Source organism: Malus domestica, chromosome 10 (assembly GCF_042453785.1).
Source record: "Malus domestica chromosome 10, GDT2T_hap1".
Classification (NCBI taxonomy): Eukaryota; Viridiplantae; Streptophyta; class Magnoliopsida; order Rosales; family Rosaceae; genus Malus; species Malus domestica.
In genome coordinates this window covers 40589952-40616460 of record NC_091670.1, presented here as the reverse complement: position 1 = coordinate 40616460, position 26509 = coordinate 40589952, and the positions used below count along the sequence as shown (strand labels likewise).

The window sequence follows — 26509 nt, the reverse complement described above, 5'->3', positions numbered from 1 at the left end:
ACGATGTGTCAAAATTATCTATGAATGTTAAATTCAAATATAAATAATTTGGGTCCTTGAAAATTTTACAAAATGAGAGCTATAAAAACGTGTGTCAAAATGCGTATCTCCATACTAATCCTAATCTATAGTTTGCAAAACAAATTGCTTTCATACATTGCAATATATCTCCATCATCATCCTTTTCAGTTTGTAGTTTTCTTACAAAACACATACAATCCTGGACCTGCACACATGGTCCTGCACTCTTAACTTTAGACACCACCAAGCAATTGACCTCTTTTATTCAGCCTATCCTCTCTTTAAATTTTTAATTTTTACTTCCATTTTTACGTATCGATGGTGTTTCACAAATGAACCAGCTAAGCCAAAAGTGTGTATATATAATATATATCTGTTTATTTGGTATTATCTGTTGCATGTTTCACATCTATATATGTTTTCATGTAGTGGATTATCACATGCAAACAGATCGAAAAGAAATCATCTATTTGAATCATATTTTATAGACTATCTGATGTGATGGTTGATAGTTGAATTTTTATTTTAACCCATTAAAAAAAAATTCAACGATCAACCGTCATATCATATAGCCAACAAATATAATTTATAAACACGATCGCCCAGCATTTTCCTAATCGAAAATGTGTTTTGTGTGTAGAGATGTACATGTGTTTATCCGTCAGTACCCGATCACTAAATTGTAAAACTTAATTGTTAGGCTTACTCTTACTCCTAGGAACAAAAAAACAAGAAAACACAGAATATTGTGTTGATTGTTAGACGTGGCCGAAGACTATTTGCTAAGCTCTAATATTGACTCACATAACTAAGCTTTAAAATATTGATAATGATTTAACCTATACGTATTTCAATCGATTACCGTTTGGTACGTGGTACGTGGAACGGGACGGAATGGAGTGAGACGAGGCGTTCCGTCCTACGTTTAGTGCGCCTAAAACGGGTGGAACGCGCTGTTCCACGTGACGAATTTTGGGTGAATTTTTGTTCCGCCTCACCCTCCTGGAACGACTCGTTCCACATCTGTCGAACACAAAATTATAACCTCTCTGTCTCCTTCTTCTTCCTCCTTGTTTCCATCCGAGAGCATCTTTGTTCCCTCTCCGTTCCGTCCCGTCTCGTCTGCATACCAAACGATACCTTAATTATCGACTACATTGTAGTAAGACATGAAAAATCATAGCATGTTATTATAACGCATAGTTGAGTTTAGTTAAGTTAGCTACTGAAATATGTTTTATCTTCTATACCTAGTACAAGTTCTCCCTCCCCCGTAAAAATGAATTTAGTATAATGGTTAGAATCAGGAGACCATTTTTTGTAAGCTCTACTTTCTAAATTATTTTAATAATTCAACCGTTTATTTTTTAAGTTTTTCAAGATCATATGTACCAAAAATCATTCAAATCCGAAATCAAATGTTCGTTGATCTCAATGATAGTAATTTTTTTTTTGTAAACATGTTCATTTATATTTTTCATTACAAATAAATATTTTAATAGTTTTGAATTTTTCTAATTTTTTTAACAATGATTGATATATTAAAACATAAACGTTTTGGATCGTTAAACAAAAAATTACTGAATGAATCTCATAAATATGTGTAGATATGTGTGAAAAAAATGAGTGTCCAAGTTGCAAACCCCAGCATAATTATCTTTTCCATCTTTTTTTTTTTTTTTTTTTTTTTTTCTTTTCCATCTTTTGTCAAAAGAAAACCGTACTACTAACACACAATCGATAATTGTTTAGATAAATTTGTCTATTGCGCAGACAATAGACAAATCAAATATCGTAACCCGAGAAATGCTTGGATCACTTTATATACATTGTCTCTGTCGTCTCTGTCGTCCCTAGCTCAATACATGGCCTATAAATTATTAAACTAATTTATTTATTTATTCTCATTTTTGCATATTGCTCCACGCGAGTCTTCCAAGCTTTGCATGTAAAAATGGGATGAGGATTATCTCCGGATACTCTTTGTCCTTATATGTTAATCGTTCATTTTATATCGTGTGATCAGTTTTTAATAGGTCATATTTATATTTAATTTTAAATAAAAAATTTAAAATGATTTATAGACGCATGATATACGATGAATGGAAATGTAGGATTCCTAGGATCCCCACAATTTGGATCTAGATGGGATCCAAATCTGTAAAAATATAGCAAGAAAACACGTCGTACGTCATCGATCGCCTCTCGATGGAGAGATTTTTTAGTGTGCTTGAACTTACGGGCACATAAATCAATATGTAATTATCAGGGCCGGTCTAGAGATTTTTGAAGCTCGGGACGACATCACAAAATGTGCCATCATTTAATATAAGAAAATTATTTGTTTTCACATGTAAGGCATCGATAAAATTATACTTAGAAAAACACTTCAAACTTAATCATTTAGAAACACCGAAAAACTAATTTATTTTGTATCGTGAGAAGGAAACAAAAAAACTTTGGGTTTACAAGTAGATAGATATGAGTTTTGTTTTCTATCTGAACTTTTAAAGTGTTTTTGTATGAATCGTGATATGTTTTTTCTTATTTACTAACCTTGTCAATATGGGACTAAAAAAATAATGATGCTTTTGAGTATTTAATTGATATGTATAAGTAATAAATGAGTACTAAATTAAACTTTTTGATAACACGTCATATGATTTGCAAATTTGGTCAATGCATTACTGTTTGTTGAAGATTATACTTGAATTGGAACAAATGTTTTTAAAATAACAACCCACATAGCTACTAGCTACTAATTAAAAATAAATTAACAACTAAACAAAAATTCGTAAAAATTGAAAAGTAAATAAGCACACATGGTGATTTGAACTCAAGACCTCCTTATTAATTTCAAACATCAAAACCACCATTTCTAATTAAATTTCTTTGTCATTGAACCAAATTTTATACATTTTTACTCTTATGAAAACATATATAAATGTATAACCGTAATAATTTTGGTGCCCCCAATTATTTTGGACCCTGGACAGTTGTCATGCCTGCACTGGGCCTGCGCCTGCCCTGGTAATTATTCAAATGAAAGGACACTTAAAAAAAGAAATTACTCTTCACTTGCATAGTAACATATGATGTGCCGTCCTATTTTTCGAATGCATTGAAAAACCTCTCACCTCACTGACGATTAAAAGGATACACATTGGACGCTGTCATAGCCGACCACTTCCATTAAGAAAACAAATTTTTTTTTCAAAATGAAATGAACTTGAGTTGATGGCTTTGCTTAGGAGAAATGTGCCATTAATTGATTTATTTAATTTAAAGTTCGACTACAACTCTACGTACAATTCAACCATATAAATTCAAGGAGATTTAACCGTGACGAAATTTATTAAATTTGTATATACAAAATTATGTCGCATCAGGATCCAGGCTTTACCACATTCTGAGCTCAACTCCGTCGTAGCACGATATTGTCCGCTTTGAGCTCTGACCACATCCTCACGGTTTTGTTTATGAGAACTCACGCGAGAAGAACTTCCTAGTGGGTCACCCATCCTGGGAATGCTCTAGTCCATTCCTCGCTTAACTTCGGAGTTCCTACGGAACTCGAAGCTAGTAAGCTCCCAAAAGGCCTCGTGCTATATGAAGGTGGGCATGTACATATAAGGCATAGATGATTCACTCCCCTAGGCGATGTGAGATCTAACAATCCACCCCCCTTAGGGGTTCGACGTCTTCGTCGGCATATTCGCACCGAACGGCAAAGTGGTTCTGATACCAAATTGTCACATCCCGGCTCCGCCTTCACCGTAGCACGATATTGTCCGTTATGGGCCCCGACTATGCCCTCACGGTTTTGTTTATGGGAACTCATGCGAGCAGAACTTCCTAGTAGGTTACCCATCTTGGGAATACTCTGGCCCTACCCATCTTGGGAATACTCTGACCCCTTCCTCACTTAACTTCAGAATTCCTACGGAACCCGAAGCTAGTAAGCTCTCAAAAGGTCTCGTGCTATATAAAGGTGGGCATGTACATATAAGGCATAGAGGATCTACTCCCCTAGGCGATGTGGGATCTAACAATCCACCCCCTTATGGGTTCGACGTCCTCGTCAGCACACTCGCACCGAACAACATAGTGGTTCTGATACCAAATTGTCACATCCTGACCCCGACTCCGCCGTAGCATGACATTGTTCGCTTTGGGCCTCGACTATGCCCTCACGATTTTGTTTCTGGGAACTCATGCGAGCAGAACTTCCTATTGGGTCACCCATCCTGGGAATGCCCTGACCCCTTCCTCGCTTAACTTCAGAGTTCTTACGGAACCCGAAACTAGTGAGCTCCCAAAAAGTCTCGTGCTATATGGAGGTGGACATGTACATATAAGGCATAGATGATCCACTCCCCTAGACGATGTGAGATCTAACAATTAGCTATTGGTTTTCTAAACCACAACAGTAGTACGTACGTAAATGTAAGAAAATAGTTTATTTTGTTTTATATAAAAAAAATTTACATACCAAAAAAAATTTCAATATAATTTCGTGTGGAAAAATGTCACTATCACTTTTGAAAGTTGGGGTCGTGTTCTTGCCATGTTAATCAGAGACTTTACATATAAAGTGAAGAATCAATGACTTTGAGGTATTAATCACTTTTACACTTTTTCCCTTAATTAGGATTTAGGAGTGACGACCGACCAGAAGAAACAGTTATTCAGGTAATGACGAATAACACCTCAACCATAATAATTCTTTCCTGGACATTGTTTGACTCATTACGCGTAAATGCAACTCGACACAAATAATGTAGCTCGTTAAGAAATTTTTTTTTATTACTATCAAAAAATTAAATTTTATTAGATTCTAATTCAGACGTTTACATTTTCAATTAGGGTAAAAAGGAATTCCGAACGGATACAATTCCAACTAAAAGAGCCCCTACTTTCTGAACATATGCTACCACAAAATGTGTCGCCTGGTTTCCCTCCCTAAGTGTAAAATCGAACCCCTCAGACCTAACACAACGAGCAAGGGACCAAATGTCATGAAAAACTAAAGAAGCCTCAACGTCAATTTCTTTTTTTACCATTTGTGTCACTGCTTTGGCATCAAACTCAATGATCAGAGGCATCCTAAAGTAGCTCGTTCAGATCACGTAAACAAAAGTGTATGTACTTGTGTCAAGTACTGTATTGAAAATACATCCATTTCTGTTGGAAATTTTGAGTAGAAATTTCTTATGTGGGGTTTGTCCCACATTGACCATTCCCACAAGGTCTCCACACTTTATAAGGCATTATCTCTTATAGAAAGTGATTGGAAGATAGGCATTGGAGAAGAAAATTGGGCTCACCCTTGAAGTTAGGCTTTGGGGTGTATTAATTAATATATAATTAATTATCAAAAGATGGGCCTTGGGGCTCGTACTCTAATAATTAATTAATTAATTTTTATGAAAAGACTCATCCTTTCAGATGAAGTCTGAGAGTTCTTTTTGAACACAGAGCAAAGCACCCCTCTGAAGAGATGTCTCCCAACAGTCACACTCCATTCTCATACCTGTTGCAAACATGCATCCATTTGCTATATATACATCCATCTGCATAGCATTTAGAACACAGAAAATAATCAACTTCATCTTCTACATTCCTAAACCTTCTTACTGAGAGAACCACATTAAGTTCGCCAGAAGTTAAATTTTTCGGTGTTGGAATTTTAACTTGATCGTTGAATCCTGGTGAAGCAGACGTCCGTAGAACTACAAGCACAGAGTAGGGACGAAATTTCTATTTCAAGGACATTGCGGTACGCAAGCCTCGATCTTCAAGTTGTCTGTTGTTATAATTCGTATTCTAGTTTATATTCTGTTAATTCCTACTGCATTTATTATTTATTAGCATATATAAATTATCACAGATTGTTGACATATATCCAACACTTTCATGTATTGATTCTTTCATGAACATGCTCAACTTATTACGTGTAATTCACAATACGTTACAAAGCAGCTCATTAAGATCAAACAAAAAAAAGTTTACGCACACAAGTAAAAATTTACAAGGAACAACATTGGCTCCTTACGTATAATGATTAATTCGAGAACACTTCTAGTTCGTTGTGTGTAAATTACAAACTTGCACGATCGCAAAGTATAATAAAAAAACCAACAATAATCTTCATCTGTCGTCTATCTAATTATGTAAGAAAAAATGACTTCTTACATATACAAGGAGTGATTTTTCAGAATAAAAATATCATTTTTGTTTAAAATAAACAATACTAAAAATGTTTCGTTAAAACTCCCTTAAAAAAACCATCGTGAAAGTGGGTCACGTCCGTCGATCAGGATAAATATATAAGTATATTCTCTTGCACATGAATTTAATCCCCATTTTTTTTAAGTTTTCCGTATAGTTATGGATAGTGTCACCTTATTTACACTTGAGTTCGATCTCGTCTTTTGTTAGATAGCTTGGATTATGTGTACATTCTCTTGCACTTGGATTTAATTTTCATTCGAATAAGTTTTTCGTTGCAAATATGAGTTAGGATGATTGAATATATCAATATGTCCACCGCATTTGTACTTACGGCGGAGTTATTTATTTCATGCTCATGATACTGCATTTGTTCTCTTAAACGTAAATTCTATACGTACTTCTTTACAATTTTTAGTGTAATTATAAATTAAGCTTGTTGACTAAAGCAAATATGTAATATCATCGTACTTTACTTTGAGTAATTTAGAATATCGGTGTATTTTTTTCAGCGGAAGGAGAAACTCTTAACCCTTAAAGGTAGATTTTCACCCTTATTTACTTTCTCTCACTTCCAAAAATAAAAGATATATACACTTTCTTTTTCTCTTCTCTCTCTAAAACCCTCTCCAACTCGTTCTGTCTCTGTCTCTGTTTCTCGCTCTATATGATTACGTACAAATCAAGCGGAAACCACTGTATTTTCATTTCTTTACAGCCTCCTCCTCCTTCTCTCTACTATCTCTCTTAGTTTCTAGGTTTTAGCTTCTTATATGCGGCGCTTCTCCGATGTCGTCGTCGTCGGCTTCCAAGGTCTGCTACAATCCTGAGTGCAAGGAGGTGAAATCGGAGTTTCCGAGAAAGGGCTGGCGGCTCCGGACCGGCGAGTACTCCGAGCTGTGCGATCGGTGCTAGTAAGTCAAGCATTTTCCATTCCATTTTATGTCTTGATTTTTTGAATTTCCATTTTTTGAACTGGTTCAGTGGCCTTTCTTTGTTTCTACTTACTGCTTCGTGCGACGTCGTTTGGGGTTTCGTTGATTGTTTTGAAATCGAGCTTAGGGTTTTAGGAGCGGGGTTTTGCGGGGGAATTTGCTAAATTTGGAACATGTCGTGGCGTTATGCACAGCAAGATTGGGTTTTTTTTTTGGAGGGTAGTTTGGGAACACCAGCATCTGCTCCGTTTTCTTCCGTTAGTCTTTCGAATTCGATTGAGGTGGATGAATAGCTTGGTTTCTGTTTAGTAAACTGCGTCGGAGCTCTCGTTTGTACCAGTACCGAGCTGCTTTGTGGAGTACGAGTGAAGAGCAACACTGTATTTAATTTAATTTAGGGGGAAAAAATGAAATGATTGTTTGAATTAATTGTTTCGTTGAATTCAGCGGATGATTTAATGTGGTGTTCATGAAACTACAAGTGTGTAGCCTCGGTTTCGGGATTTTGTTTTTTGTCTGGATTGTTATGTTCAAATATAACTTTGCTAAGCCTTAACCCCCTGGTACTTATTTTCGGCGAATGCAAACCCGCAATGAAAACCATAAAGGAGTGAAACTACAAGATGGTTTAATTGGACAAATATGGAAGTTTCATGTGAGAGTTTGACAATTTGAGGCACGCAAATTTATCAAACTTCTGCAACATCTGTGGTAATGGGAAGCTTTTGTTTTTGAAGATTCATGCGGAAAAGGAATTTATAATTGACTGAAAATTATGAAGAAAAACTAAAGTTTAAACTGCTTGTTCCAATACTAGGCATATGGAAGGTCTTCCCGTTGTGTAAATTTGCAGTCTTACTCAGGCGATGAATTTGTGTTGCTAGGTTTGCCCAAATTTTCAAGCTTCATTACCGGTTACTGAGTTAGTTCCGATACAACTTTAATTACGGAAGCAGGGATGCATGGCTGTTGATTAATTTTAGAACACCTTAGAATTTCAACAGGCTAGTCAAGGATCAAAATTAGACTACTAAGTGATTCATCAATATACTGAAAGATATCTCCCTTTTTTTTTTTTCAAGTGTTGCTTATGAGGAAGGAAGATTCTGTGATACCTTTCATATGAATGCTGCTGGTTGGAGGTGCTGTGAGTCTTGTGGGAAGGTAAGTGGATAGTTTATCCATATTAATTTATATCCTGTATAGTCTAAACATTTTAATGTTAAAAAGAAAGTCGTACTGACTTTAGCTTTGAATTTCTTGTATAAATGTTGATATCTTTAGTCTTCCTTTGCAGCGGGTTCATTGTGGATGCATCGTTTCAAGTCACGCATTTACATTGTTGGATCCCGGAGGAATTGAGTGCATGACATGTGCTAGGAAAAATTATGTTATGGTAAGGAGGTTTTCATCAAATAACTAAAATCATATGTTTCAATCGTCAATTTCTGCTACATCAACCTTTGTTTATTTTAGTATTTTCTTGAATGTACCAAAAACCATGCTATTCTGTTGTTAATCCAGACATCAAACCCAGCATGGCCAACATCTATGTTCTTCCATTCTCCTTTATCTGAGAGACTTAAGGACCTGTCTACCAAAAATTGGACTCAGTTGGCTGGATCTGGTCCTGTACCATGGAAGCAAGCACCCAGTTTATTCAATTCTTCTATTCCTTCATCTGAGTTGCATGCAAGGGTGCCACATGAAGTTGATGGTTCAACTGGAATTAACAAACTTAATGCCAGCGAGAGAATATTTGTCTCCACCTTGGAAAAGAAGAAAGTTGAGGAATTTTCTGAAAGACTAATGAAAATAAACCTCACTATTGGCACACAACAAAGTCTTGAAAATGGGATTGGGAACCCTGGTAATGATTTTTTCATGACATTTAGCATAGTGAGGAACATAATAGATATGCCAACTTTCCTTGCTTCTGCTCCATGCTGTAGAATGAAATGGCTAGTTGGTTGTTAAATTGTTGTGAACATTTTGCTGTAGGAAATAACATGGAGGAGAAAAGTAGTTCTTGTTTAAATATATCCCAGCAGTCTGCCTCTTTGAAGGAAGAACCGTCTACTCCACAGTTTGTACCTTATGGATCTGCAAGTGAAACAAACCCACAACTGGGGGTTACTGGAACTAATTTGTGGCCAATCGCTCCTTTGGCAAAGAATTATAATGGTAATTCACATAATGGAGTTGAATCATCTGGTGATACTCAGATCCGCAATGCAAGGCCTCGAGCAGATGCCCGGGGAAGAAATCAGTTACTTCCTCGGTACTGGCCTAGATTCACTGATCAAGAACTGCAGCATATATCTGGAGAGTATCCTTTAAGTCAATAAAGTTTTTCCCTTTTCTCTAACATGACAGTGTTGTATATGCTTTATGTTATATATCTTAAGGCTGTTTGTATAACAGTACTGCCTCTTCTTAAAACTTGTTGAGTCTTTATTCTTATATACTGTACACCTTAACCATATCCAAGTAAAAATACTGTAATCACTCCACTATTCGAGAAAATGTTGAGTGCTAGTGATGCTGGACGGATTGGGCGTTTGGTGTTGCCAAAAAAATGTGCAGAGGTGCGTCTTGATGCTTTCTAAGCCTAACCTGGTATTTTGAGGCATAATGGAAAGAATCTTCTTTTCAAATTTGCCACAAAAGTTATAGGTTGACTTAGTTTTTTATTTCATATTCAATTAACATTCTGCCTTTATGTGACAGGCCTACTTTCCTCCAATTTCTCAACCCGAAGGGTTACCTCTTAAAGTTCAGGATTCAAAAGGCAAGGAATGGATTTTTCAGTTTCGCTTCTGGCCCAACAATAATAGCAGAATGTATGTTTTGGAGGGGGTTACCCCTTGCATACAATCCATGCAATTGCTGGCCGGTGACATAGGTAATGATATTACATCACTGGAGAAATTTCTGATGGATGTTCGGGTTCTTGCTTAAACTCGTCAAGGACTCTGCCAATACTCTTATAAGAAGATTTTTTTATTATATTATTTAGGTATATATTTTTTAATTTGGTTCAGTGTTGCTAGTTTTCTGGATTCTTGCAGTATAAAGTTATTTTGGCTTTTGGATTTGATGCTCTCAATGTAAATTCTTGTTTTCATGCATCTCTCTTTTTCTCTCATTACGTACTACAATTAATTCATTCTGACTTTGTTCCCCCACTTTGGCTCTGAAGAGTTTTTTTTTTTTCTCAGTGACATTTAGTCGATTGGAACCAGAAGGGAAACTGGTTATGGGGTTCAGAAAGGCTTCAACTTCCCTACAATCTGATCAGGTTTTGCCCTGCTCAACATCCAGTTCCTGGTGAATTTATTAATTTTTTATTGGCAATATCAGGTGATTTTAGTGGCATGTATCCGGGATGCTGTTTTTGTTTTTGGGTTGTAAATATCGGATAAATAGACACTGATATCAGACTATTTATACACTTCAATTAAGTTGCATGATTGGCTAATGGCATTTTTTTCTCTGAGTCTGCACTGGATTCACTTGCAAACTCTGTTGCATGCATTTATCTTATTTATATAGATCTTTGTATTTGGTTTTCTGTAAGGTTCATTACTTATGTTTCATTTTCTTTTACACTACAATGGTAGGAAAATGAGGCAAACAAGACAACCAACGGAGTTTCAGCCCATGCAGAAGTTAGTATAACATAAACTTTATCTGGTGAAGTTTCTTCAAATTTTTGTATAAAGAGTGCAGAATCACCTAGCTTTTTATCAATGAACCAGGTTGAAGTGGCAGATCCTAGCTCATGGTCTAATGTTGATAAGTCAGGTTACATAGCAAAAGAAGCACTGGCAGATAAATATTATATGCCTAAAAAAAGAAAGAACAGTAACTTGGGTTCTAAGAGTAAGCGTCTGAGAATTGAAAATGAAGACTTGATAGAACTGAAGGTTACATGGGAAGAAGCTCAAGGCCTGCTTCGCCCTCCTGCTAACCATGTTCCCACTGTTGTGGTGATTGAAGGCTTTGAGTTTGAGGAATATGAGGTACACGGTTCACTATTATTCCTTTTCCAGAAGGGTTCACGTTGCCCTTTGTTGCTCATGTTTTTTGCGTGTTCCTTCGCTCTGATGTGTCTGTTCATTCCCTTTCACCACAACTGTAGCATAAAGTTGTTTTCTAACAGATTGCAACTACTATTGTGCCCCATAAAAATTATGTGAGGTACAATAACATTTATATCTTGTCATGATGGAACTACACAGATAATACTTTATTTGGATGTTATTCTTTTGTACCGAGTTCCAAAACTCAGAAAGAAAATGATATTGAGTTATGGATTAACAAAAGCTCAAAAAGAAAACAAATGCTAGATGAATCTCCACAAGCTTCTTTTATGTGGTCAATTCCAGAGTAACGCGTGGTAATATTATATGATATAATAATGTGTTCTTGAACTTGTAGAAATTTCTAGTCTGCCATCGATTCCTCTCTCTTCCTTCTGGATGGTTGGGTCTTTATCAAACTTATTTCAAGTTGTGATTACTTATATTCATTTTTGAGATGAACGTCAGGAGTGGGGTATTTAATGGGGGCTGCCCTCACCCATTTCCCAACTGTCCCCAGCCCCGAAACCCATGTCAACTGTTGAATCAAAACTTCCTCTCTTAGCGGGAAATATAGCTTGGCACTTAATAGGGAGTGTTACATCTTTCATTGCATCTTTGTAGTCTTTGGTGTGTTACGTTTTCTAACTATGGTATCTTGTTCAATATTGGGTTAGGACCCCTCCATTATCTATACTGACATCTACTATTTCAAATTGCAGGATGCTCCACTTCTTGGGAAGCCAACAATTTATGCGACGGGCAGAGCAGGGTAAGCCAATTTAGTGCTAAGATCTGTTTGTGAAGACTTCTATTTAGTTTTGTGTCCTGAACAAAAAAAAATAAAAATCAATTACTTCTGTGTTACTTCTAAATGCTTTTGTTTTTTTTGCATATTTATGACAAAAATTTATTGGTATTTGCTCTACCTAAGTGGGCTCGTTGATAAGTTTGTAGGTTAACATTTATTGGCTAACAAAATTGTGCCTCGGTGTGCTGCTGGGTGAAAATTTTCTGTTTTCTTTCCCATTTCTGGAATATTTTGAAGAGACTGAAAGGCACGTAATAAAATATCCACCAGATTCAAATGTTTTGTTCCGTTCTTGCTAGTGAAAGGATTCAGTGGGCTCAATGCGAAGATTGTTTCAAATGGCGCAAACTGCCTACCAATGCTCTTCTACCATCAAAGTGGACTTGTTCTGAGAATTCATGGGACCCTGAAAGGTAAATGAACAGTTTCCCTAATGTGTCACCTGAGATTGATATCAGCTCCAAGGCTGTGCACGTTGATAAACTGAATTTTTAATGTTTTGAAAAATATCCGCCAGATCTTTGTGTTCAGCAGCTCAAGAATTGACAACGGAACAGCTTCAAGATTTGCTACCCCGCTGTAACACAGGTATGAATTGCTGGAAACAATTATCATAATCCCGAGCTCATTGAGTCACGTGTCTTAAGAGAACAGCTTGGTTGTGGGCACTACATTTTCTTCTTTTTGACCTACCCATTTCTAAATGGTTATTTTTCTTTTCCTACATGCAAGTTTTTCTCTAACATTTACACGCGCACATCCTTCCAATTTATCAAATTTGCAATTGTTTGTTTTTTATTCTGATTGAGCAGTTGCTTCTAAGAAAATGAAGGCTGCTAAACAGGACCCCGATAACATTGAAGTACTGGAGGGGCTTGACACGCTCGCGAACCTAGCCATCTTGGGAGAGGGTGAGTCACTACCATCATCAGCTCAGGCCACCACAAAGCACCCCCGACATAGGCCTGGATGTTCATGTATTGTCTGCATCCAGCCCCCTAGTGGGAAGGGTCCTAAACACAAGCAAACATGCACCTGCAATGTGTGCTTAACAGTGAAGCGTCGCTTCCGTACATTAATGCTACGGCGCGAGAAGAAACAGTCAGATAAAGAAGCAGAAACTACACGGAAAAAGCAGCACAAGGGGCAATTACTGGTGGTTGATAAACCGGAGGATGACACCCTTTTATATTGTAACGCAGGAAGCAGTAGTCCAAACCAGAAAATAGAGATCCTTGAACTTTCCGATGATGACCTTAACCTGACGAAATCCTCAACTTCACCTTTTAAAGGCCAAATTGACCTGAATATCCAGCCGGAGCGGGAGGATGAACTGTCGCCTGGATCCGATTCAGGCGGCATGATGAAGTTGCTTCACGATGCCACAGCAAGGTATCTCAGGCAGCAGAGATTGTCAAGCTCTGGTGGTGGTGAAAAGTCATCAGGTAACGGGTCACCACGAGCTGCAAGTGAAGCAGGAGGGGGAGAACCCCTCAGCAACGGTGTAAACCTCGAAAGTAGCAATCATGATGGTGGCAACGACTGTCCTGCAACATTATCCATCACAGCATCAGCATCAATGACTGCTACGGGATAACATTAATACATCATTCCGTGCAACGATATGTAGGTCATCAGCAATGTAGGGCTGCTGTTCTGAACCGGAGATAGTTTTGCTGTACATTCATCAACACGGGCATCGCGCACCTCCACGTTTGTACATAAAGAGGTGGAAAGAAGGTAACTTCGTTGAGAAACTGTAATTTGATATGATGTTGTCCTCTCTTAAATCAATATAAACGGACACGAGAGCCGGATTTTTAATAGGGAAAGCGATGAATGTGACTGAATCGTGTGGCAGGTCGAGGCAACGCAGTTTCGTTTTAGTAGCTCACCTCGATACCTTGCAGTGAGATTTGGAGGGATGTAATGTGATTGATCTCTCTTTTTCCGTCACCTATTGTTTATTTTGCGTTTCTTGCTAGTAATTTTGTGCGATATCTCAATAACATATATTTTTTGCTAGCCGCAGCTAATTAGATACCTCGTCTCCGGTTTCCGTACCTTGTTTGAATCTTCTTTCTGGAGATTATAGATTATAGTAGTTTAAAATATCGTTTTGTCAGTCTGTTTTTGTACGTTACAATTGAGAGGGATTACTTTTGCTTTTATTTTTTTATCCGATTATTAGTTTGAAACTCCTTTTTGTAGATTATAGAAGTTAAAAATATCGCGTATCATTTTGTTTTTTGTACGTTAAAATTAACGGGGTAACTTGGTCTTCTTTTTAGGGAATTTTAACGAAAAGCTTCTGGTACTGTTCACTTTAACGAAAAACTATATTTTTACTTTAAAAAGTCAATTCTGGTGCTATTTATTTTACCTTTTATTTTGTCTTTATCGATAAAATTCAAAGTTTTCAAATTCTTTTCATTAGTTTTTTTTTTTTTATCTGATTAGATTTCTGTAATTAGATTTTTATCTTTGTAAGCTTGTTAAGGTTTACTTGTATTAGATATGTTTAGTCAGCAAATACAATGGTTAATTACAACTACTTGTTGCTAATCCATTTATAATTAGGGCAGGTTAATTATCCACAAATATCTTAATACCGAACTAGTGATAGGGAGGAGTATAAATTAGGGCAGGCTAATTATCCACAAATATCTTAAACCGAACTAGTGATAGGGAGGAGAGAAACGTACGACCAAGTCAACCAACAGATTAAGAGAATAGGATGATGCCACGTGTCAACTCAGGAGCTACTGTACAGCCATCGTTAAAACGGTATTATAGGTTAATTTGGCTGGTCCTTATTATGCAATTAATCCAAAACCTCTAATGCTAATAGCCTAATCCCACCCCACCACCCCCTCCTCACCAAAAATAAGGAAACTTCTTCTTTCGTCCATATCTTGGTGACAGCTTCTGCTTTTGTCACCTCCTCCTCCTTACGCACAATGTGGATGCAGAGGAGGTTGCAGAAGCCCGAAACCCCCATCCAAAAGCACTTTTAAGAAAAGCACACTTCGATTAATTTAGCTTACTTGTTATACGCATATGGTTTCAACTTTACGTGCTTTTCTGTATTTTCACCAACATTAGAGAGAGAGAGAGAGAGAGAGAGAGAGAGAGAGAGAGAGAGAGAGAGAGAGAGAGAGAGAGAGAGATCCCCATAGAAAAGCAGTTTTTAAGAAAAGCACCTTTGATTGTACATAAGATCGAGGCAAGATGAACGACTTATTTTCGAGCTCGTTTAAGAAGTACACGGACCTGAACCAGCAGGCCTACCTCGACGACATGGAGGCCGGCAAGGAAAGTGTTAACCTCGACAAGTTCTTTGAAGACGTTGAGAACGTGAAGGAGGACATGAGGCAGGTCGAGAGGCTGTACAAGCAGCTGCAGGAAGCCAACGAGGAAAGCAAGACCGTGCACAATGCGAAAACCATGAAGGAGCTCCGGACTCGAATGGACTTGGACGTCGAGCAGGTCCTCAAAAGGGTCAAAATCATCAAGGGAAAGCTCGAAGGTTTAGAGCGTTCGAACGCAGCGCACAGGAACCTTCCCGGGTGCGGCCCTGGATCCTCTGCTGATCGAACGAGGACCTCGGTGGTTAGTGGCTTGGGGAAGAAGTTAAAGGACATGATGGATGACTTTCAAGGGTTGAGAGCCAGGATGACAGCCGAGTACAAGGAAACAATAGAACGCAGGTATTTCACAATCACCGGAGAGAAAGCGAGCGAGGATACCATTGAAACTTTGATTTCGAGCGGAGAGAGTGAGAGTTTTCTGCAGAAGGCAATTCAGGAGCAGGGGAGAGGTCAGATTATGGACACCATATCCGAAATGCAAGAGAGACACGATGCTGTGAAGGAGATCGAGAAGAATTTGATCGAGCTGCATCAGATATTCTTGGACATGGCGGCCCTGGTCGAAGCTCAGGGCCATCAGCTCAACGACATCGAGAGCCACGTCATGCACGCGAGTTCTTTCGTGAGACGCGGCACTGATAACCTTCAGGTAGCCAAAGAACAGCAGAAGAAATCAAGGAAGTGGACATGCATTGCAATAATTCTTGGAATAGTCCTCATCATTCTCATCCTAATTCCAATTATATTACAAGTTTTGCCTCATATGAAATAGAAAGAGGGAAATGGGGGAGACTTTGTTCATAGTTAGATCTTACGGCGAGCTCAGAAGGAAGGAAGAAAGACTAGCGATTTTGACGCTCCTCTTTTGGTCTCCTGCACATTCATTTTGCAGTGCGTACGGCTAAAAGTAGAGCGCCACAATCCCTACGCAAGAAAATATAACGGTTTGTTCTCGAGGGGTGCGGTTTCATGTCTCTCACATACACAATTGTGACACAAAAGTAGCAAAACTTGGAAATGGAAGTTTGTTCATTCACATTTGGGCATCCTCTAAGCTTTTAAATCTCTCGGGGCAACGGGACCGAAATGGCAGATGGTAAATGCATGGAATTCTCATGAAGTAACGAATTAGACATTTATTTGTAACCAATTTTATTCTGGTTTTACGAATGACATTGCATTTTTAACTACTTTTTCATTGCCCCATTCCCGCATTCTTACAATTTCTCCACGACATAGGGCTCGAAAGTCGCTCGTTCAAAAGTATTTTTAAAATAACTAAAAGTGCTTTTAGAGAAAATGTTTTTGGATTCCAAAAGCACTTAAGTACTTTCAGCAAGAAGCACTAGTTATGCGTTTCTCGTAGAAAGCACTTCAAGTGTTTTTTCATGATTCACTTGCATTTTTACTAAGCATTGGTTTCAAAAACATTTTCACCAAAAACACTTTCAATCATTTTAAAAGCACGTCTAAACCAGCACTCACATTTTAAGGCCGAACCTTTTTGAGTTTGATGAGCTATCGATTTGGTAATGCTTTCTCCTAAGAGCTTTTACTAGAAGCATGTTAAAATCCAAGCGCTTTATGAAAGAAGTTCCAAACTTCCAAGTGCTTTATGAAAGAAGCACAAAGCGGAAGAACTTTTCGTTATCTAATTCTAAAAACGCACCCATCTCCTTCTAATCTTTAATAGAATTAGGCCACGGTTGGTGCACCAAACCAAAAGTAGTAGAGAAACTAATCATTTATACATCAAACAATTTACTCTCACAAAATGGCCATCAAACAATACACTTTTCACAAAATAGCCCGAATATTGAGCATTTCATTTCAATCAAGCCACCGAGATCATTTGCCATTAAAAATCAAGAAACTGAATTCAAGTGTAATTCCTACAATACAGTTTGGAAATCATATCTGGAATGATTGACACAAAATATCGACACTAAGCACAAAGTTCGGAACAGGCATTCACCAAAATATACACATATACGCTGCAGAAAAGTAGTAATCCGTCCAGTGGGGGTGTCAAGTACCATAATTCGGCAAAGCTGCCATAAACGAGTTGTAAGAGGACTCGAGATCAAAGTGAAGCTGCCTTGACTGCTGCTCCGTCAACTCATCAGCTGCTCCCATCTTCGACAGCCTTGCAATCCATTCCTTCAACTTCACCTTTCCCAAAAAGTCCGGTGGCAGAAAGGTTAACTTCCCAAGGGACGTTGAGAGGTCTGAGAGCAGCGGGTGCACCTGATCAACTGCCACCATGTTCAGCTTCAAGGAGTCCATTGCGGTGATGAAATTCTGTGTGCACTCTGCCACAGCAGCAGCTGAGGAAGTCATGGAGGAAGCTGCAGCAGCCCGGTGCTCCACTGTGGCAGGCACCCCTGAGGTCACAAGGCGGTTTATAGCTGCTGGGCAGTCCATCTTGTATGTATCTGCAAACCGCTCGATGCTCGGGATGGTGTCCTTAAGCGTGGATGCCAATGTCTTAAAGTGGGCAATGAGTTTTTGGCATTCAGTCTCATACGCAGAAGAAGTGATCACATCCCGAACATACGCCTTTTCAAGCTTCTCAGTGGTCTTGATAATGGCGTATAGTTCGGCAAAACTATCATACATTTCTCTTTCACGCTTGTCATTGGCCAACTTGACCTCCATTTTACTGATGTATGTGAAAGAAGAGTATCAGGTGTGCGTGTGTAGGTGGAGGATTGGAGAAGAGAACGGGACACGCGCAAAGGAGAGAAAGAACCTTATTCACTGCAGAAAGAATTGCATACAGAGAAAACATAAGTATGAGAACTTATCCCCTCAATTGACAACCCGCAAAAGAAACGAAAGATCTCAGCATCCACAAAAATCAACACAATTAAAAGGCTTTGGAAGAAAAAATTTCAATCCCTCATATCAATGAAGTCTGCTGCAACATTCAGCTTTACTAAGAACAATGATAATTTCTTTTCGTATCTTTTCGGCCCGGGAACAAAGATGATTCTCATAACCTAGCATTCTATAACTTTGATCCAGATTTTGGGAAACCAATATACAGGAAAATACATTATCTTCATAAGTAAGAAGCAGATTGGAACAATGGAATTAGCAAAAAGCAAAAAAGCCCCAGCTCAAAACCCAATTTTTTTTCTAAATCTCAACCTAGATATGAACATTTCAGCTGAAACCTAAGCCCCAGACAGGCACAAATGTTCAATTCTTATAGAAAATTTACAGAAATTTAAAGAACGACAAACCCAGCAAAACAAAATCCAAACATATCGAAAATTAGTAAGAGAAACACAAACCCGAAAGCAAATCAGCCTCTCACACTAAGCAAACACGGCAGCAGCCATGGACGCCCATGGCCCTTTCATCTCAGGAGGCCATGACCGACGACGGAATAACCAAAAACACCAAAGAACACGCAGATTCCAAACAAACCCAAATCCAGAAATTGAAATTCCGAATTGAAAATTCAAATTGGGGGATCTCCGAGATTTTACCTAAATAGCAGCTCGGATGGGGAAAAGTTGAGAACTTTGTTCTGCTGCAGCTGGGTTCGAGTGGGTGAGATTTAGAAATAAAAAATTGAAAAAAATATTAAAGGAAAAATCGAGGGAGGGGCCGCGCCAGGGAGTATTTGTATATCGAGAAGAAGAGGAGAGAGAAAGTCTGATGTTACGACACACAGAGGAGAGAGAGAGAGAGAGAGAGAGAGAGAGAGAGAAGAGAAGAGGAGAGAGAGAGGGAGAGGGGTTGCGTGCGCGTAGCGTATATGATTGCTGCTGCTTACGGTGTAGCAGTTGGAAAGCGACAAGGCCTTCCTTCCCTTCTTTTTCTCCGTTCTCAGACCGCGTTATTTTACGTCACTCACGCCAAAATATTATCATCATGGGCTTTTTAGGCCCACTTATAGATTTATGGGCTTGGGTTTCATGGCCCACCAGTACTTGTGCTCTTTACCAAGGCACAAGGGCTTCTTTGGGAAACTACTATGTCGAAAAAAAGTGCTTTCTATTAACGAATAGCGTTTTTGACTCACATAAGCGCTTTTTAAAAAAGCAATTGTCAGATACTCCTTCATAAAACACTTTCAGATTTTTCCATGAAAAACTTGAATTTTTAACAAATACTTCAATGAGGTTTTAGTAAAAATATTGATAAATTCCGCATAATTAAGGCTCGTTTGGATGATGGTTTTGGAGAATTAAAAGCGCTTCCGCACTTTCATCAAACTGTTGCAAGTTAAACTAAAGATTGTATCTCGTCCGTCCATTTTAAAATGTGTATTTAGTAAAGTGAATTAGATAAAAAAAAATTCCGATTCCCGGTTACAAAAAGATTCCGATCTGTTCGCGGATTCCAACCCTCACACAATTTGATACATTTAGGGTTTTATTCGACCCCAAAATCCCAGTCCATGCAACATTGAAACTTCAAAATCCCCAAAAATTCGAACTTCCCCGCGTTGTTTCGGTAGGGTTTAGGGTTTTTCCAGGCATTACCAACTCCTACCACTGCCAATTCACTCCCCCATGGCGATTTCTCAGGAGTTGTACCCATCGCAAGACGACCTCCTCTACGAAGAGGAGCTTCTCCGGAACCCCTTCAGCCTGAAGCTATGGTGGCGCTACCTAATCGCTCGAGCCGAATCTCCGTTCAAAAAGCGCTTCATAATCTACGAGCGAGCCCTCAAGGCTCTGCCCGGAAGCTACAAGCTCTGGTACGCTTACCTCCGCGAACGGCTCGAGCTCGTTCGGAACTTGCCCATCACTCACTCGCAGTACGAAACCCTAATTAACACGTTTGAACGAGCTCTGGTGACGATGCACAAGATGCCCAGGATTTGGATTATGTACTTGCAGACTCTGACGGAGCAGAAATTGGTCACCAAGACCCGCCGGACCTTCGACAGAGCGCTGTGTGCACTTCCTGTGACGCAGCACGACCGCATTTGGGTGCCCTACCTGATGTTTGTGAGCCAAAAGGGCATCCCAATCGAGACCTCGCTTCGGGTTTATCGCAGGTATTTGAAATATGACCCTACCCATATTGAAGATTTCATCGAGTTCTTGATTAATTCTAGTCTTTGGCAAGAGGCTGCCGAGAGGCTTGCTTCGGTGTTGAATGATGATAAGTTTTACTCAATAAAGGGGAAAACGAAACATAGGCTGTGGTTGGAATTGTGTGATTTGCTTACTAAGCATGCCACTGAGGTTTCAGGCCTCAATGTAGACGCTATAATTAGAGGTGGGATTAGGAAGTTTACGGACGAGGTGGGGCGGTTGTGGACCTCTCTTGCGGACTATTACATTAGGAGGAATTTGCACGAGAAGGCGAGGGATATATTCGAGGAAGGTATGACTACTGTGGTAACGGTGAGAGATTTTAGTGTGATTTTTGATTCGTATGCTCATTTTGAAGAGATTGTGCTTGCTCATAAGATGGAAACTGCTGATTTGAGTGATGATGAGGAGGACGAAGAAAATGGGGTGGCAGAGGATAGAAATGAGGAGGAAGAAGATCTTCGATTGGACATTAACTTGTCTGTGGCTGAGCTTGAGAAGAAAATGCTTGATGGGTTTTGGCTACATGATGATAAGGATGTAGATTTGAGATTAGCTCGATTGGACCATCTCATGGATAGAAGACCTATACTGGCAAATAGTGTTCTTTTGCGACAAAATCCTCATAATGTAGAGCAGTGGCACCGGAGAGTGAAGCTATACGAGGGCAATCCCACAAAGCAGATACTTACATACACTGAGGCTGTGAGGACAATTGATCCAATGAAAGCAGTTGGGAAGCCTCACACATTGTGGGTTGCTTTTGCTAAGTTGTATGAGAACCACAATGATATTGTCAATGCCAGAGTGATTTTTGATAAAGCAGTGCAGGTGAATTACAAGACCGTGGATAATTTGGCTAGTCTTTGGTGTGAGTGGGCAGAAATGGAACTGAGGCATAAGAATTTCAAAGGAGCACTGGAACTGATGAGGCGGGCTACTGCAGAGCCATCTGTTGAGGTGAAACGAAGAGGTAATGTTCATCCTTCTTTGGTTTGTTGGATAATTTTGTATGTGTTGGAAGTTCATATAAAAACTTTAGAGAGATTTTTATTCACTTATTATTCTGTTTCAATAAATCTCAAACATAAATACACTTCCAGAAATATCCTGCACCATCCTGCACCTGGTATCTTGCCTGTACCTCTTATGCTGCTTAATTTTGTATCTACTTTGGATCCAGAATTTTGTTTCCAATTTGAAGATCACATTGATTCGCTTTGATTTGTTTGGCATTGTCTCTATTATTATTGTTATTCCAAATACCGTTTTCAAGACCTATAATTCTGCCGGACTTCCAAGCACCTTCGCAAATGTAATTATATTAAAAGAAATATGCCTTGATGCCCTATTCAGTTTCCATATTCTTGTCTTTTTTCTTTTCCATTCTTATTTCGCTTTTTGTCAGGCATTTTTTTTTGTTTGGTTTGATCCTGTGTGTGCACAGTCTTTGGTTTGTAACAGCCCCCATCCATCGAGTTGTGACCTTTCTATTATTATTTTTTTATTAAATATTATTTTATTTTAATTGTTGAAAAGAAAAGGAAATTAAATAGTTAGGTTAGTCATATGGATTATGTGGGAGCTATAACTAAACTTTGGACTCTTGGCTTGTGCTCTTGCAGTGGCTGCTGATGGGAATGCGCCAGTTCAGATGAAGCTGCATAAATGCTTGAGAATTTGGGCATTTTATGTAGACTTGGAGGAGAGCCTGGGCAAATTAGAGTCCACTCGAGCTGTTTACGAGAGGATATTGGATTTGAAAATAGCTACACCGCAGATCATAATCAATTATGCATCGCTTCTTGAGGTATGGCATTACACCTGTTGCTCTTTTCTTGGCAAATTCACTTTTAAGTATCTTACGTTTATAATTTGACTGCACAGGAGCATAAATACTTTGAAGATGCATTCAAGGTTTATCAAAAAGGTACTAAGATATTCAAGTATCCACATGTCAAAGACATATGGATTACATATCTTTCCAAATTTGTAAAGAGATATGGGAAGAAAGAACTGGAACGCGCAAGAGAGCTATTTGAGGAGGCTGTTCAAGCGGTACGGGCCTTCTGTCCCTTTAGACTTTAGTCTGGAATACTCTGGATATATAAGTTACTCTGGTATTTTTAAAGCACTAAAATTTTTTATGTCGCATTCCTTTTCAACATTTTATGTAGCAATCATATGGTTCATTTTTATAGATTCTGTCTTATCATATCGTTCTTGTGTCATACTATCCATTTTTTAAAGGGAAACTCGACAAGCCATTGCGTTATAATTAAGGTTAATTTTTTTGTTTTATTGTATTGTATTTATTTATTTTTTATGTCTGCATGTGGTTTACTTTTCATTGACTATCAATGGGGGCCTGCATCTTTGTGTCTTCTTACTTACTGTGATTATATATGTGCACTCTGTCATCTAGTGAATGGAATATAACATGAATATTGTTACCCAAGTTGCTTTTGAAGTGCGTAAGGACCTCCTCTTGGTCCAGCTGTCCAAACTTTCTCACAATTGATTGCACAGAGCCTTTACGTTTTTCGTTTCAAGAGTTCTCCTTCTGGTTTACGGGTGTTCTGTATATCACCACTCTGTTTGTGTGTATAAATTTGTGTGGGTTTCATATTTTTTGAAATCATTTCAGGTTTGAGTTCAATATGCTAGAACGTTGCCCTTTTGGTTGTTATTTATCTTATACTAACCTTAACATGGTCTATCAGGCTCCTGCCGATGCGAAGAAACCTTTGTATCTTCAATATGCAAAGCTGGAGGAGGATTATGGTCTATCAAAGCGGGCAATGAAGGTCTATGATGAAGCAACTAAGGCTGTTCCAAACCATGAGAAACTGGGCATGTATGAAATCTACATTGCTCGTGCTACAGAGATATTTGGCGTCCCGAAGACGAGGGAAATATACCAGCAGGCCATAGACTCTGGTCTTCCAGACAAAGATGTGAAGACAATGTGTTTAAAGTTTGCTGAGCTTGAGAAGAGTTTGGGAGAAATCGATCGTGCACGGGCAGTGTATACATATGCTTCACAGTTTTCAGATCCACGATCTGATGTGGACTTCTGGAACAAATGGCATGAGTTTGAGGTCCAACACGGAAATGAAGATACATTTCGAGAGATGCTTCGAATTAAACGAAGTGTTTCTGCAAGCTATAGCCAGGTAAGCTCATTAGTTCTATATCTGTTTTTGTCTAAAACGTTTATTACTTTCATTTTTTTTTCCTCCAGCAAATTAGGTAGGTGTTTTAACTTTTATTAGGGTCTCAGTGAAAGGGCTCCTGAATTGCTCATTTAAATTCCCCTTTTTTTCCGTTCTTCAGACCCACTTTATTCTACCCGAGTATATGATGCAAAAGGATCAGAAGCTGTACATAGACGAGGCAAAAGACCAGCTGAAACAGGCTGGAGTCCCCGAAGATGAAATGGCTGCTCTAGAGAGGCAGTTGGCACCTGTGGCCAACGATACTACCACTAAAGATAGCAGTAGAATAGGCTTTGTGAGTGCAGGAGCAATTCAGCAGACTGACGGAGGGATCAAAGTTACTACAAATCCTGAAGACATTGAGCTACCAGAAGAAAACGATTCAGAAGACGACGAAAGGGTTGAAATTCAAATTGCACAGAAGGAGGTCCCGGATGCTGTTTTTGGAGAGTTGGCTAACAAGAGAAAGGAGGCCGAAAAAGATGAGGGCGGAGATGCTGATACCAAGGACAATGACAGCCGCCTTGGTGCCCTTGAGAGAATAAAAAGGCTAAAACGAGGTGCCTGATTTACTAGCAGTTTTGACGCGTATGTTCACCAACACCGTATTCAGGTTTCTTTTTCTCCCCTTTTCCATTGCATCTGGCCTGTATATTTGAAGAAAATAGCTGCATCTCTCGGTTCGCTTGCTCAGTGGTCCTGAGTGATCGAATCCGAAATAGACGACTTGAGAACCAAAAAATAGGAAAGAGACGACTTGTTTGCATCTCTCGAAAGAGGTTAGCTTGAAAGAAGTATTTAGCATAACCTTACACTATTGATTTTGGGGTGTGCTATTCACACATTCCTTTTTACTTCTCACACACCCCTTGTTAATTTATGTCCGTTGATCTTCTTCAATTCATCCGATCCGACGATCGAAAATAAAAAAGGTATGAGAGAAGTAAAAAGGGGTGTGTGGATATCACACCCTTTGATTTTGATGTCCCTAAGTACTAACTGAAAAGGTTGGCTGCTATATCAATTTAGAAACTCTTCGGTTCGATTCTTTCTTGGGCTATCTCCAACCGAAATGGCTAAATATAGTTCCATTCAGAGTTATAGCTATGCAAAATATTATTTTTAAATGAACAGTGTCAGATCATAGTCATATACCATCTTCAACCGAAGGGGTTAAATATAGCATCTTCAATAATTTATTAGTTTTAAGGTTATAATTTAAATTTATTAGTTAATTTAATTGAATTGACTTTTTTTGGATGTTTTCAAATCTCGTTGTTAAATTTGAATCAATTATCGCAATTGAGGGGCTGGACCCCAAAAAAGGGGCTAAGACCATCTCCAAATGAGATGTCAAATTTTGAACATAAAATTTAAATTTTGACAGCTTATGTGGCACTTTGACATCTTTTAAAGTTTTGTTCTCCAATTGATATGTCAAATTAAATTATTATTTTATAAAATAAATTATTAAACTAATTAAAATTTAATAAATGACATTTAAAGTTTAATCAGTAATTTGTTCACCTTTCTTGCTTGAAAATAAGAAAAAAAAGTAGGATAATTGCATCAGCCAACTCAACATTAATTATAAATAAATTATTAAACTAATTAAAAATTAATAAAATACATTTAATAATTAATAATATAAAAAAATTGAAGCTGCTGTCAAATTTGACAGCAACCTCTTTTGATGCCAATCCATATCATCGCCACATAGGATTTGACACTTTGGTTGGAGAATATTAGTGTGGACTTTTTTTACTGTTATAGCTGATGTGTACATTTTGGCATCTCCTTTGGAAATGCTCTAAGAGGTGGGTTACATTTAGCCAAATAATAGTCTGGTGGGCTCTATAGAATTATAGTCTAACCTTCGGTTGGATATGAGTTTTTGAACAAATCAAGTTATTTTTTTGGCTTTTGGACATTTAGCCCTCTTCGTTGGAGATGACGTAATGTAACATTCTTATAACTTGCGTCTACATGATTTTACGTCACAAGAAATTCTAAGATCATACACCTGGACCACATCAGGCCAACCCCAATTAGGTCTCAGCTGGGTGAGTCTGATACTGTACAAGGGTGTCAAACCATCTCCAAAGAAGATGTCAAATTTTGAACTTTAAATTTGACAGCTTATGTGGCATTTTGATATATTTTCATGTTTTGCTCCCCACCCAATATGTCAAATTAAACTATTATTTTGTTACATTATTATTATTTTCTTAATTTTTGTCTTATACTCTAAATTCAATGAACTAACAATAAAGAAATTAAACATTGCTTTGGTAATTTGTACTAACGGCTATAATATTATTTATAGATTGCATTGATCTTGAAACATTGCATTAAAATATCAAATAATAAATGACATTTAATAATAATTGACATTAAAATATTAATAAAAGACATTTAATAATGAGGAGTGTTAAACCCACCCCCTTTTCTTATTTCCTCACCCCACTTAAATGTGAAAATTCCATTGACAACTATGTTCTTTTAGAGAATGACTGTAAGGACCTAAATAATAACTAATTGTATTTTGTCACGTAAGCATTAGATTTTTTCATTAAAAACTAAAATAGTAGAAAAACGAAAAAACGAAAAAAAATAAGAAAACTCCCACCCCGTTCTCACTATCATTATAACCACGACAAGTGCACAACCACATGCCTCCCTCACGGCGGCGTCGATGATGGCTACCTTCTTTTCAACTCCTTCCTTTTCCCTTTATCTCATGACAGTGTACAATCTCGATCCAATACCGTCAGTGA

At 38.2% G+C, this 26509-nt stretch overlaps 4 protein-coding genes and 1 long non-coding RNA gene across 6 annotated transcripts; 3 read left to right on the top strand and 2 right to left on the bottom strand.

Annotated features, from left to right (window-relative positions):
* The first annotated feature begins 6822 nt into the window (after nt 1–6822).
* Nucleotides 6823–13915, top strand: LOC103446558 (B3 domain-containing protein Os07g0563300). The gene is made up of 14 exons (XM_029110399.2): nt 6823–7166; nt 8270–8351; nt 8485–8583; nt 8712–9057; nt 9189–9516; nt 9679–9775; nt 9918–10092; nt 10409–10488; nt 10811–10858; nt 10949–11212; nt 11995–12044; nt 12383–12496; nt 12601–12671; nt 12896–13915. The coding sequence occupies exons 1-14, from the start codon at nt 7042–7044 to the stop codon at nt 13678–13680; spliced, it is 2664 nt and encodes an 887-aa protein (XP_028966232.1). The 5' UTR covers nt 6823–7041; the 3' UTR covers nt 13681–13915.
* On the bottom strand, nt 13634–14383 carry LOC139188803 (uncharacterized). The gene is made up of 2 exons (XR_011572099.1): nt 14128–14383; nt 13634–13986 (listed from the first exon to the last, which is right to left on the bottom strand). It is a non-coding gene; the product is annotated as an uncharacterized lncRNA (long non-coding RNA).
* Nucleotides 14384–14935: 552 nt separating this feature from the next.
* Nucleotides 14936–16644, top strand: LOC103446467 (syntaxin-124). The gene has a single exon (XM_008385589.4). It carries the CDS (start codon nt 15315–15317, stop codon nt 16224–16226), a length of 912 nt encoding a protein of 303 aa, XP_008383811.1. The 5' UTR covers nt 14936–15314; the 3' UTR covers nt 16227–16644.
* A 604-nt stretch (nt 16645–17248) lies between these two features.
* Nucleotides 17249–19284, bottom strand: LOC103422402 (vacuolar protein sorting-associated protein 28 homolog 1). 2 transcript variants are annotated; one of them, XM_008360467.4, is made up of 2 exons: nt 18754–19284; nt 17249–18214 (listed from the first exon to the last, which is right to left on the bottom strand). In XM_008360467.4, exon 2 carries the CDS (start codon nt 18110–18112, stop codon nt 17483–17485), a length of 630 nt encoding a protein of 209 aa, XP_008358689.1. In that variant the 5' UTR covers nt 18113–18214; nt 18754–19284; the 3' UTR covers nt 17249–17482. The 2 variants fall into 2 exon arrangements, with proteins under 2 accessions (XP_008358689.1, XP_008358688.1); XM_008360466.4 differs by having other exon boundaries at nt 18952–19284.
* A 452-nt stretch (nt 19285–19736) lies between these two features.
* On the top strand, nt 19737–24539 carry LOC103422403 (uncharacterized). Its single transcript, XM_008360468.4, has 5 exons — nt 19737–21487; nt 22140–22324; nt 22402–22572; nt 23238–23690; nt 23851–24539. The coding sequence occupies exons 1-5, from the start codon at nt 19984–19986 to the stop codon at nt 24298–24300; spliced, it is 2763 nt and encodes a 920-aa protein (XP_008358690.2). The 5' UTR covers nt 19737–19983; the 3' UTR covers nt 24301–24539.
* Nucleotides 24540–26509: the final 1970 nt, after the last annotated feature.

Bases quoted from the DNA above. Each gene is read 5' to 3' on its own strand.
- LOC103422403 (XM_008360468.4), top strand. From the start codon at position 19,984: ATGGCGATTTCTCAGGAGTTGTACCCATCGCAAGACGACCTCCTCTAC. The intron at 21,488-22,139 runs GTAATGTTCATC...GTGCTCTTGCAG, and splicing joins TGTTGAGGTGAAACGAAGAG to TGGCTGCTGATGGGAATGCG. The intron at 23,691-23,850 runs GTAAGCTCATTA...TCCGTTCTTCAG, and splicing joins TTTCTGCAAGCTATAGCCAG to ACCCACTTTATTCTACCCGA.
- LOC103446467 (XM_008385589.4), top strand. From the start codon at position 15,315: ATGAACGACTTATTTTCGAGCTCGTTTAAGAAGTACACGGACCTGAAC.
- LOC103422402 (XM_008360467.4), bottom strand. From the start codon at position 18,112: ATGGAGGTCAAGTTGGCCAATGACAAGCGTGAAAGAGAAATGTATGAT.
- LOC103446558 (XM_029110399.2), top strand. From the start codon at position 7,042: ATGTCGTCGTCGTCGGCTTCCAAGGTCTGCTACAATCCTGAGTGCAAG. The intron at 11,213-11,994 runs GTACACGGTTCA...TTCAAATTGCAG, and splicing joins TTGAGTTTGAGGAATATGAG to GATGCTCCACTTCTTGGGAA. The intron at 12,497-12,600 runs GTAAATGAACAG...AATATCCGCCAG, and splicing joins AATTCATGGGACCCTGAAAG to ATCTTTGTGTTCAGCAGCTC.